This window comes from Mobula birostris, chromosome 9 (assembly GCF_030028105.1).
Source record: "Mobula birostris isolate sMobBir1 chromosome 9, sMobBir1.hap1, whole genome shotgun sequence".
Taxonomy (NCBI): Eukaryota; Metazoa; Chordata; class Chondrichthyes; order Myliobatiformes; family Myliobatidae; genus Mobula; species Mobula birostris.
Window position 1 is genome coordinate 63,298,375 of NC_092378.1, and position 13,460 is coordinate 63,311,834.

The 13,460-nt window shown below is 41.9% G+C and overlaps 1 protein-coding gene across 2 annotated transcripts in view; it reads left to right on the forward strand.

Annotated features, from left to right (window-relative positions):
- LOC140202806 (host cell factor 1-like) overlaps positions 1–13,460 on the forward strand; it is an 83,157-nt gene that overhangs the window by 22,410 nt on the left and 47,287 nt on the right. For both annotated transcript variants that reach the window (XM_072268180.1, XM_072268181.1), the window contains exons 9-12: positions 6,099–6,286; positions 7,390–7,614; positions 9,013–9,117; positions 12,298–12,517. In XM_072268180.1, coding sequence (XP_072124281.1) covers positions 6,099–6,286; positions 7,390–7,614; positions 9,013–9,117; positions 12,298–12,517 — 738 coding nt within the window. The remainder of the gene's footprint in view (positions 1–6,098; positions 6,287–7,389; positions 7,615–9,012; positions 9,118–12,297; positions 12,518–13,460) is intronic.

Consider the following 13,460-nt stretch of genomic DNA (forward strand, 5'->3'; position numbering starts at 1 on the left):
TGTTCTTCAACCAGCCACTGGGCGAGGGACTGTCATGCTGTCATCCGGTACTCTGAATGTGACAGCGACAAACACATTGCGGCTCTTCATGTTGGCCTACCTCCCTGTGTGTGAAGAACAACACAAGTATCTGCTTGCAGCATGGCATGGAGGGAGGTGAATCCCCTTCCTCTCGAATTGCTACTTCGTCCTGTTCTGAGGTCTGTGTGGAAAACTTCACCAATAAGTCATGTTCAAGCCTCATCAATAGTGACCCAGAAGGCCACTCTGAGAAGAGACTGTATGTCAACTTAGATGATCAGAGCAACAAGTCTCCAGCTAAGTAATTTTTTTTCAACGTTTTCAACATAACCGTATGCTGGGTGTCACATACAGTTGTGCGAAGAGCAAGAGGCTTTATTGTCGAACCTGTTGATGGAAAGACTTGTTTAGCTCTCCCCATGCAACAAACTTCTGGGCAGCAGGAAGGAAATCCTTACTCCGGAAGCAGCAACTCACCACACTCACCTCAGGTTCTTAGCTAGCAAGATAGCATCACTCAACTCAAAGGCTGAGATCCTGTTCTTGCTAGGAAGGGACATCACGCAGGTACACAAGGTACTGGAGCAATGTAATGGGCCTCCAAGTACTCTCTTTGCCCAGAAATCTGCACTAGGGTGGGTCTAGTAGGAGACGTCTGCCTAGGGAGTGCATATAAATCTTCACCTGTGAACGCCTTCAAACCTAGTATTCTAGAATATGGGTGTTTCAGTCTCATGACCTCCTGCCTTGGCAGCATCAAGGAGAGCTTTGGTCAGTCTTGCCAGCCTCCCGTCTCTCCTGCTTTGACCTCGCAACAAAGAGGTTTGACAAACAACACAGCAAGCATGAGTGAATCTTTCTTGATCCACACAAAGGATGACAACAAACCAACTCCTTCAATGGATGGTCTTATGATTCTTCAGTATTTGACTGTGCTATTCAATTGATCAGGAGTATTGGCTCTAATATGTTTGATGTTTTTGTTGTGAAAGCTGTGAGTTTAGTTGGTGGCATCTTTTACAGATACCAGGCGGGGAGTGTTATGTCTCTCCTGATGTGTTTAAACTCTTAATTACTAGATCTCATTAAATGTAGATTCATAGCTGTTGATTGCTCATTATTGTGTTACTAAACAATTAGCTTTCGTCATCAGGGCAGCCATTTTATATCATTCGTACATTTCAGTCAGTTAGAAGCAATTTGTTGGAAGTCAAGGGAGTTTTGATCAGCGTATGACTCTATCTTTCATGGGAAGGCTGAGAAGTACTGTCTTTTTACACCAACTCTTTGCATACTGTAATGTGTTAGTGAATAATAAAACTGCCTTCAACTACAGCTACACAGGGATTGGAGTTATCCATCAACTACAGCTACACAGGGACTGGAGTTGTCCATCTGTCTAGCTTCAGAAAGTGGGGAAAACTCTTGAGTGAGTGTGGATACCTGCTATGCACCTTCTTTTTCTTAACCAGGCCTCAATATCTCAAAAACTAAGGTTCCCTAAACCTGTTATCCTAGCCTTTTATTCTGACAGGAACATACAAACTCTGCACTCTGAAAATTTCACTTTTGAAGTACACCTTTGCCAGAAACCAACCTGTCCCAATCTACTCTTACCAGATCCTTTCTGTTATCATCAAAATTGGTCTTTCTCCAATTTAGAATCTCAACCCAAAGACCAGACATATCCTTTTCCATTACAACTTGGAAATTAATGGCATTATGATCACTAGATGCAAAGTGTTCCCCTACACAAACTTCTGTCACCTGCCCTGTTTCATTTCCTATTAGGAGATCTAGTACAGGTCAATCTTCACTAATCCGAGTACCTGTAATCCAGTTCCTTCGATAATCCGCACTGATTTCAAATTTTCCGAGCCACCGTACTAATCTGCGCATTGTTTTGGTTGCGCTAGATCTGTTCACATGTTGGTGCGCTCATGTAAGCACGGACAGGCTATTCCTGCTTGTTTTCCTGCATTTATTAATGTCATTTGCGTGAGGTGCAGCCACCTGGCACCCGCCCATCTCACCTGCCAGCGGCGGGGGAGCTGGCGTGTGCTGGGTCGGTCCGTCTTCTCGCCTGCCTGCCGGCAGTCGCACAGTACCCTCCGGCATCACCCGGCTGGCGCTCCATCCTCTTCTGCCTATGACCCCAGATCGGACGTGGTGACCCGCTGAATTTAAGCATATTATTAAGTGGAGGAAAAGAAACTTAAGGAGAATTCCCTCAGTAACTGCGAGTGCAATGTTGTCTTTGGGGTCACTGCAAGTCTGCATCTTTGCTATTACTTAGCTCACTCTTGAGTGCTGGTAGTGGGTGCGCTTTATTTTTTGCCGGTGGGGAGGGGGGATTGTTGCTCGCTGTTGCTTACGTGCAGGAGGGAGGGGAGCGGTGGGGGGGGATCTTAGGGGTTTCAGGATGTATATTGTATACATTTCAGCATGTATATTGTATGCATTTCTCTGACGTTAAATGAACCGTTGAATCCTTTGATATTTTAAAGGTATGATGAGGCAGTTAGCTATTGCTTAATGTGATCCTTCTGTAATTCGGCATTTTCACTAATCTAGCACTCCTTAGGTCCCAATGGTGCCGAATTATAGAAGGTCGACCTGTATCACATTCTCTCTAGTTGGGATTTTTATGTCCTGATTAAGGAAACTTTCCTGACAAACTCTATCCCATTCAGTTCTTTTATAGTATGGGTGACCTAGTCGATATGTGGAAAGTTAAAATCACCTAATATCGCAACCTTGTGTTTCTTGCAACAGTTTGCGGTCTCTACAAATTTGCTGTTCTGATTCCCTCAGACTGTTGGGTGGTCTATAGTAAAATACTATTAATGTGGTTATACCTTTTCTTATTCCTCAGTTCCACACATAAAGCCTTACTAGACAAGCTCTGCAATCTGTCCTGACTGAGCACTGCTGTGCCGTTTTCCCTGACTAGTAATGCCACCTCTCCCCCATTAATCCCTCCCGCTCTATTACATCTAAAACAATGGAATCCTGGAGCACTGAGCTGCCAGTCCTGCCCCTCCTGCAACCAAGACTCACTAATGGCTGCAGTGTTATAATTTCATGTGTAGATCCATGCCCGAAGCTCATCCACCTTTCCTACAATACTCCTTGCATTGAAATAGACACAGCTCAGAACACTAGTCCCACCTTGCTTGACCTTTTGATTCCTGACTTTGTATGTAGGCTTAACATCTTTTTTCCCACAAGCATACCGCTGCGTTTTGGTGCTCTGCTTCATGTTGAGATATAGAAAATATTTATTTTTAATTGCTTGAGATCAAGCCTTTGTTCTTTGAATGAATTGAGAAAGGAGAAAAGTCTGTTTATTTTTGCCTGTAGGTCTTTAAGGATTAACTCTGAGAGATCTTTAAGAGGAAGTTTGCTGATAGTACAGAGAACATGGGAAACCGGTAGCAGGAGCCACAATGGGAAGATAGTCATCAACAAATCCAGTGGGGATTTCAGGAGAGCTTGATTAATATGCAACAGGCATTATTGCATTTAAGAGCCAACATAAGACACAGGAGCAGGATTAGACCATGTGGCTCATTGAGTCTGCTCCAGCATTCAACCCTGGCTGATTTATATTCCTTCTCATCACCATTCTCCTACCTTCTCCAAAGGGACCTAGATGAACACGCAAAGAGAAGAGGATAGCATATATTTTTAATAAAATAAACTTTCTTCACAATAAAAGAAAATTGTGTTGTTACTTTGGATTTCCAGCAACTGCAGGCCCTCTCATGTTTATAACTTACAATAATAAACCATTCAAAGTCAGTGCTTTCTGTACTGTCCTATTGCATTCATACACATCAGTTGCACTGCTGCCTCTCGTGTGGCACTCCAAGATGGTGTACTTCTACAATAATAATTGAGGGGCTTCATCCCCAACCCAGCCCCTCCCTCTCCAGTAGCAGAATAACCCTACACTGTGGTCCTTCCCCACCAAGCCCTTAGTGCATTCCTCAGCACGTACTCCTGTAGCCTAGGATGTGCCCATCAGCAGCATTCCTCCACAGATATCTTGATGTGCTGGCAGACCAAAGAGCATCTTTCACTGAGGTGATGATCTGCCAGCAGCACCTGATATTTGTCTCCGTGAGTGTCTCTGGGACCAGCCTGTAGATCAGAGCATTCTGTCACATGGCTGCTCGGAACGTACCATGACACAGGCCCTTTCACCTTTCTCCACAGTATGTGTTAATGGATTTGGATAAAGGGCATAAGGAAAGGGTGTTTTGGAGCTTTGAAGCTAACATGGAGTTAGTTGTCTGAATCACCTACTTCAGTGTGGGGCATACTTCATAATTATTTTGTACGATGCTAGAAAGTATGTTAATCTGTTTTAGCAGTTAAAAGCATGCAGTAAATTAATTGTTTATTTTAAAGATATGTATTATCTTGCACTGCTTTTTATATTAGCATACTGTTAATTGAGATAATATGTTAATTTGAATTACATTTGTGCAAAAACATTTCCTGTTTAACATGAACCGTTGGATAATTCAAACTTCGAGTAAAAAGTTTTTAATGTAACAACAGGTGTGTTTTAAAAGTAGCCTGGTTTTCTTTATTTTGGAATTTGGCTGTAAATTGAAGCTGCTAATAGCTGAATACAGATTGCAGATAGGTGCGCAATAGCCCCAGATGAACAGGTTTTCTGTAGATGCACACAAGTTATTGGGTCATCAAGCACTAGAGCACAGAAACAGGTCCTTTGGCCCATCAAGTCCATGCTGAACTATTATGACCATAAGATATGGGAGCAATGTTAGGACATTCAGCCACCTAGTCTTCCTCTTGTTATCCCTATCAACCCCATCTCCTGCCTTCTCCCTGAAAACTTTGACACCCTGACTCAGAATCTATCATTTTCACACAGAGAGTGGTGGGTGCGTGGACTGCACTGCCAGCGAAGGTGGTAGAGGTGGATACTATAGGGTCTTTTAAGAGACTCTTGAATAGGTACATGGAGCTTAGAAAAATAGAGGGCTATGCGGTAGGGAAATTCTAGGCAGCTTCTAGAGTAGGTTACGTAGTCGGCACAATATTGTGGGCCGAAGGGCTTGTAATGTGCTGTAGATTTTTTGTGTTTCTATCTTCCACTCAGTCACTTGACTGCCACGGTCATCTGTGGCAATGAATTCCACTGCTTCACTACCCTGTGGCTAAAGAAATTCTTCTTCACCTCTGTTCTAAATGGATGTCCCTCTATTCTGAGGCTGTGCCCCCTAGTCCTAGACTCACCCTCTGTAGGAAGCATCCTCTCCACATCCACTCTGTCTAGTAATTTCAATGTTTTATAGGTTTCAGTGAGATTCTGCCCTTGTTTTTTAAAACTCCAGAGAGTATTCTGCCTAGTCCCGTTGTCCTGCCCCTGGACTGTAATCCGTCATACCCCTCCCATCCATGTATTTATCCAAACTTAAATGTTGCCATCAAACCCACATCCACCACTTCAGCTAGCAGCTTGTTCCACATTCACACCGCCCTCTGAGTTGAGAAGTTCACCTTCAGTTTCCCTTTAAATATTTCACCTTTCACTCTTAACCCATGACTATAGTTCTGGTCTTGCTCAACCTTCATGGGAAAAGTCTGCTTAAATTTGCCCCTTGTATACTCATAATTTTGTACACCTTTATCAAATCTCCCCTCATTCTCCTACGCTCCAGATAAGAAAGTCCTAACCTATTCAACCCTTCCCTATAACTCAGATTCTTTAGTCCCGACAACATCCTTGAAAAATTTCTACTTCTTTCAATCTTGTATACGTCTTTCCTGTAGGGAGGTAACCAGAACTGCACACAATACTCCAAATCAGGACCTCCCAGGCTGTTCAGGTCAACTGCCTCGCGATGGTGTTACTGTTCCATGTGACCCTCTTCCAGCCCCTGGAACTTCGTATTGTCATCCTTCATTTTAGCATTACCACATTCCACACTCGTTAACATACGTTATCTGGAGGAATAACCTGTATTTTCAAGTTGTGGCTTAGTAATTTGTTTAACCAGTAGAGTGTTTTGAATATTTCTATGTTATGTTCTGCAAAGGCCCAGTGACTCCAGTACAAGTCACTACCACCCAGGTGCCTGGAATATCTTCAGCAACCGCTCATCTGGTTACAGTCTCCCAACAAGCTGTGCAGACAGTTAAGGCTGCAGTTTCTTCCTTGCCTGCTGGAGTCCGCCTCGTTGTCCCTGCACAGAGCACCACCAATGCTGTTCCCTCTGTAGTAAATGTGAGTCTTTATCTTTATATTCTTTATATTGATTTACAAGGATCAGAATCAAGGATCAACTTTATTCGCTATATTCATTTACATGTATTAAGGATTTGCTGTGGTGTATTCGTTCGACATGGAGCAAACAAAAAAACAACATTCAACAATTATGAAGACTAAAGAATCATATAAAAATAATCTTAGAAGTGCAGATATGGAACAAAATGTGCATAAATGCATAAACACCATGTATTTACAATGTAAACAGCATTATAAAAAGTGGTTTGAAGTGTTTACAGTGCAGTGACTGAGGTAATAGCTAAGAATTATCTGTTATATAGTGGAGAACAACATTCTGCTTTTTTGGATATAGGCATTATTGGTAAGGACAACATTTATTATTAATCTCTAATTACCTTTGAATAGAAGGTGATGAGCCCCCAACTATTGCAGTTTCTCCGCCAAGGTCACTTATGGTAGTGATCAGGAGTAGGAAAGATGGAGTAAGGGCCTGGTATTTTCATGTGCCTGCTGCCCTTGCCTTTAGTGATTGATCACAGGTTTGAGTGGTTTTGTCAGAGGAACTAAGAAAAGCAATAGTGGTGCATTTGTATGTGACTACTGTGGCCGTGGGGCACTGCTGATGGGGAGCGTGGGGGGAGCAAATGTTTAGGATTTGGTTTGCCAGTTATGTTATAGATAACTTTATGGTGGAGATAAATTGGAATAGAGAAATTAATTTGTGGATAAGTGCAAGGAGCAAATTAATCTCCAGAAAAAGTTCCTTATGGTTAACCCAATAAATAATCACTTACAAATTTGCCCCATTTTTTTTTTATCTGAACTTGCTTGAAAGTGAATGGGTAAAATTGTTCTCTTAAATTGTAGTAATCAACTGTGAAGAACATGTTGTGTTAATGCTTTCCAGATGTACTTTTTATTAATATTACGTGGACAATATGCGGGACTTGTAGTTTATTTAAACGTGAACACAGTAAGAGTAATTTTTTTTTACTATTCAAAAAAGCAAGGTTGTGGTATTTTTCTGAAAATGTGCTATAGGTAGATTTTCTGAGAAGTCAATTCTTAAAAAGATGTATGGTTATTTTTATATTTTGCAGGTAAATACACCGGCCACAACAATGCTGAAGACAGCAGCTGCACAAGTGGCAACCTCGTCTGTCTCGCTGAGTTCTGCTTCGACCCGTCCTATTATAACAGTACATAAATCTGGGGCTCTCACTGTAGCTCAACAGGCTCAAGTTGTCACCACTGTTGTGGGTGGTGTCACCAAAACCTTCACGCTTGTCAAAAGCCCAATTCAATATGGCAGTGGCGGCTCCTTGGTAATTAATAGATTATTAGATGACTTTCCATTTATTTGCAAAGTTAGTAATAGTTAATTATTAATGGTTTGCATTTCAGACTTGTAATAACATTTTGCTTGGTGTTTCCTTATCATTGCATTGTGTGTTTTCGGCTTGCTGGGCGAAATTAAAAGGGAGTTGTAATTTGCCTGTCAGATGTAGAAAAAAAGCAGTTGATTTGTACAGAGCAAAAAGAAAATAGGTGAGGAACTCAGTGGATCAAATAGTGTCTGTGGAGGGTACAAGAGCTGGCAGTGATAGGTGGGTCCAGGTGAGTGGGTGTGATAGGCAGATGGAGGAAGGGAGAGTGAAATTAGTGACAAAGACTGGGAGGTGATGGGTGGAGGTGACAAAGGGCTGCAGATGATGGAATCCGATAGGGAAGGAAGGTGGAGGAAGCATGGAACCAAAGAAGGGTGCTGGGGAGGGCAGATGGGGACAGTAAGGAAGGGGACCCAGTGGAAGGAGCGTGTAAGTGATGGGAAAATAGAATGGGTGGAGGATGGTAGGGGAAAACTGTTGAGGGTCAGGAGTGTGTGTTGGAGCAACTGGATATATCAGGAGGAGAGAGAAAATGGATGGGGTGGGAAACATTTTACTGAAATTGGGAGAATTCTGTGTTCATGCCCTCAGGGTATAGACTTATGCAGGGGAAATCTGAGGTGGTGTTCCTCTAGTCTGCGTTCAGCCTCACTGTGGTAGTGGAGAAGATCATCAGAGTAGGAATAGGAAGGGGAATTAAATTTTATATAGTATATCTCTATAGTACTATTCATGTTGATCAGAGCAGATTTGGAGTATTGTGAGAGTTTTTGGCCCCATATCTAGGAAAGGATGTGCTGGCCTTTGAGAGAATCCAGAGGTTTATGAGAATTATCCTGGGAATGAATGGGTTAATGTATGGAGAGCAATGGGGAATGTCATTGAAACCTATCAAATATTAAAATGATGGACTTGAAGTGGATGTTCCCTATATTAAGGGAGTCTGGGACCAGATGGTATAGCCTCAGAGTAGAAGAATAGAGATGTGGAGGAATTTCTCAAGCCAGAGAGGGTAGTGATCCTGTAGAATTCATTGCTACATTTGGTTTTGGAGGCAGAGTCGCTGGGTATATTTAAAGCAGAGGTTGATAGGCCCTTGATTAGTAAGGTTGCCAAAGCTTACAGGGAGAAGGCAGGAGAATGGGGTTGAGAGCGATAATAAATTGGCCATGATGCGCCGAATCTCCTAATTCTGTTCCTGTGTCTTTTTTTTAATGTTTGCTTAACACGCCAAACACTTTCACGGCCTTGTAGTACCTTTGATGTGCAGTCATTGTTTTACTGTTGATGCTGTTTTTACTGATTTAACACTTTATATGATTTTCTTCTGCTTAGATCTCCAATTTGGGGAAAATGATGACTCTTGTTCAGACAGCTCCTGTGCAAAGTGGTGCAATCACTGGCCAAGCCACTGCTGGGTCCTTAGCCCAATTTATTCAGGTCAGTATTAAATGTTTATCATCATAATCTGGAAATGACTATCTGATTTTAGACAAACACATAATGTGCTCTTAACAGGTAAATGTCTCAGTTAAAATAATAAAGAATATGAATAGGCTTTCTATTTTAGTCCAACGTACCTTAAGCAACAATATTAAGGCTATATTTTTCTATAGAAAACTTGTGTGTCCATAAAATATTATGAAGGTGCTTCCTTCAGTATACAAACTGTCACTGTTATGGTCACACATGTTTCAGCACATGCCTTTTGTAAGTTGCTGTTAACATTTCCCATTTAATTTTCTTGTGGACTTAGACTGCTCTCTAGTCCTTGGGTGGTTTATGAAACTGTGGAAGTTCATTTTGACTTGGTATGTTAAAGCAAGGGCATTATTAATAGTTATACATAGTTTTAAGTGGCCAAGTGGCTAAGGCATTGGACTTGCGATCTGAAGGTGGTGAGTTCGAGCCCCAGCCAAGGCAGCGTGTTGTGTCCCTGAGCAAGGCACTTAACTACAGAGTGCTCTGCGACGACACCGGTGCCAAGCTCTGTCAGCCCTTGCCCTTCCCTTGGACAACATCAGTGTCGTGGAGAGGGGAGATTTGCAGCATGGGTAACTGCTGGTCTTCCATACAACCTTGCCCAGGCCTGCACCCTGGAGAGTGAAGACTTTCCAGGCGCAGATCCATGGTCTTGCAAGACTAACAGATGCCTTAATAATAACATATTTTATAAGTTTATTATTTTGCTCTGTCTTTACTATTTCACTATTCATTGCTGCCATGTTTCCTTCATTTAAGAAATTATCTTGTGTGACTTTTATGTTGGGTCAAACTGATAATCTGCTCTCCACTGATTCAGAAATCCAGACGGTTCAGTGTCTGACTCACAGGCGTTGTCTCTGTGCTATCCTGGAATTCACTGGGGTGAGGGAGGGGTGCAGTCCCGGTACCTGTGCATGCCTTTAAATTCACTGGGGCCTTGGTTCCCACTCACCCTTTAATCTTGCAGAATCTGCTGGAAAATTTATCATTATACTGTGTATTATCTTTATTTTTAAAAAGGTGAATTTAAAGTGCATTGGGTATTAATAGAATAGCATTCATTTGTCTGGAAAGTCTGCAAGTAGAGCACCACTAAAGTCTGGAGCATGTTGGATTATCAGAGTTTTGTTGCATATTGATATTTTATTTTATATCATTAAAGGATTGCTGATTTAGGATAGAGCTTCAGATCTGCCTGATGTTCTCTCAAAGTTAAAAATTAAACAACCTGAATTGTCCCTTATTGATGGGAAGAACCATTATCCTATCCCCCGCCTAATAAATAATTATGTTCATTAGTGTATGGAAATTCCGTATTTTTATTTCCATTATATCAATAGTTCTATTTAATATCAGAGAATGTATACAATATACAACCTGAAATTCTTGCTCTTCTCAGACATTCATGAAAACAGAAGAGTACCCCAAAGAATGAAAAACAGTAAAAGGCCCCCTTCTTCTCCCCACCACGCACAAGCAGCAGCAAAGCATCAACCCTCCCCCTGCCCCACTTAGTTCAGCAAAAAACTTCAACACCCTCCACCCACCAAGCAAGCAATAGCAAAGTCCCCAAGAGAGACCATGATCTGCAGTCAAACAAAAATTAATCATTCACCCAACAGTTCAATATGCCATGAGCTCTCTCTCCCCTAATAAAGGGGCAGAGAGGTGTCACTCAGTGAGGGGGAGACAAAAACAAAGCCACTCGTTCATTATGGTGCCGCATCGCTTTTTTTTCCGAGTTGTCTGACTCGAGAATCGGCTACAAACTCCCCCACCAATGAGAGGAAAGGAGAGAGACCAATTCGCAGAGTACCGAGACCTCTGCTGTACCCTATGTTCTGTTTTCTCCCGCGATGCTTCAGTCAGTGACAGCAACGAGGAGTTGGCTCATCTATGGGCCATGAAGCCTCAGAATCCAGAAGGCATGCTCATCTTCTAGGCTATGCCCTTGGGATATCGAAAAACGACCGGTCAGTGAGCTCTGGGAGCAGGTCCCGTCACCGCAAAGAACTACAGTTTGAATGCAACTGCAGGTCAAGGGCACTGACAGAATCCCATCCACCTTGAAAAGGAAAGAGACATTAAAGGTAGAAATTAAGCTGTTTTCGCAGATGAGCTCGAAGAAGCTGCTCTAGCGCCATCGTAGCTCCGTCAAACCAGACGTCTGATTCATTCCCTGTTACTAGATCCAATAGTGATTTTTTTTTGGGGGGGGTGCTTTTTGTAGGATTGTAAACCTATCCTCTATGCATTAGAGAAATTATTTTCACTTATTCCTTTTCTCTATAGCTTTTGTCCAGTCAGTGTATTGAAATCCACTGTGATTATTATTGCGGTTTTTTTCCCACTTTCCTAATTAGTCTGCATATTTCTTACTGTACCACTTTTCCACTATACGGTAATCAATAGACTATAGTGTTAGTGATTGCTGTCTACCTGTTTGTATTTTTTCCTCTTCTACATCCTTTTTCCTTCTTTAGTTTTGTTATCCTATCTCAACACACTGTTGCATCTTTCCATTTTCCTCCTCTCTGTTTTCTAATTTTCTGCAGTGTGCAATCTAGACCTGATTTTGTTTTTCTTGCTATGACTGGAGTCCGTGGTCCCAGCTTTTGATCAGAATCAGGTTTAATATGGCTGATATATGTCGTGAAATTTGTGGTTTTGAGGAAGCAGTACAGTCTAATACATATTTTTAAACCATAAATTACAAAAAATATATATATAAAATTAAATTATTGCAAAAAGGGATGGTGTTTTTGGGCTTATTGTCCGTTCAGAAATCTGATGGATTGTGCACAGAACACTGTTTTATTAACAGCAATGTATGAATTGCTCTGCAGAGAACTTGCCTTTCTGGTTAACCATCTTTTTGACACTTATTCTATTACTCTTTGTGTTCGCCTGTCCTCGTTAGCCTTTTTTATAATTCTTTCCCATATTCTTTTCCTCTTTTATTTCTGTTGGCTACAGACATTTCTTGTTAATCCCTCCCCACCCTTCCTTCTAGTGAATGGTCAGTCATGTATAGGTGTTTACAGATCTTATGTAATGTATAGATTTCATAATTTTGGAAATTTATTGATTCAGTGATATGAATTTTAAATTTTATTGTTTCTAACAAATGTGTAGGCAAAGGGCCCCTTTCCTCCAGGAACAATAGTGAGACTGGTGACGGCGGCAGATGGTAAACCAACCACAATAATCACAACCTCGCAAGCTGGTGGAATGGGTGCGAAGCAAACTATCCTTGGTCTTGGAGGTGTTGCCCCTTCAGGCAGTAAACCTGGGGCAACAACCATCATAAAAACCATTCCTGTTTCAGCACTGATGGCTCAACCCAATGTTACAGGTAATTTCTTCACCCCCTCCACCCTCCTTCCATTCCCCATTCTTCCTCCCCTCTTACCTCTCCTCCCCTGCCTGTCGTCTCCCTCTGGTGCCCCTCCTCTTTCCCTTTCTCCCATGGAATCCTCTCCTCTCCTATCAGATTATTCCTTCTTCAGCCCTTTACCTTTTCCACCTGTCCCCTCCCAGTTTCTCACTTCGTCTCCCCTCCCCTACCCGCCCACCTTCCCCCTCACCTGGTCTCACCTATCACCTACCAGGTTTGTACTCCTGGTCCTTCCCTCACCAGCTTATTCTGGCTTCTTCTCCCTTCCTTTCCAGTACTGATGAAGGGTCTCGGCCTGAAACGTCAAATGTTTATTCCTTTCCATAGATTTTTCATAAGACCATAAGACATAGAATTAAGCCATCGAATCTGCTTCGATTATTCCATCATGGCTGATTTATTATCTCTCTTCACTCCATACTCCTGCCTTCTCCCTGTAATTTCAGGTCTCAATTTATATCCAGAGCCAAATTCAATTTGATTTTACTATTTCGTAATGGCACTTACATTTTCCATTAAAACAGCATTCCGTGGCTTTTATTTCTGCAGTTTTTGCAGAGTTAGTGTTCCTCCTTTCCAAATCTCTCTACCGAAATAAGATACTGTCTGATCTGTTGAGTTCCTCCAGCATTTTGTGTGTGTTAAAGAGAGGATCTTATTTGTAATTAAAACTCATGGAAAACTTATGGCAAGGCCCTTTATCCCATATTTGCTTTGGTCAAAAAATGTACTTTGCTTATTCCTTCCTTTCAATACTTAACTGCAGCCCAGACGGTCAAGGCTCTTCAAGTAATGAGGGTTTCTGCTCTACCACACCAATAGATAGTGATTTCCAAACGCATTATCAACCTCTAGGTGAACAAAATACCTTTCTCATCTCTCTTCTAATCATAATAACAGT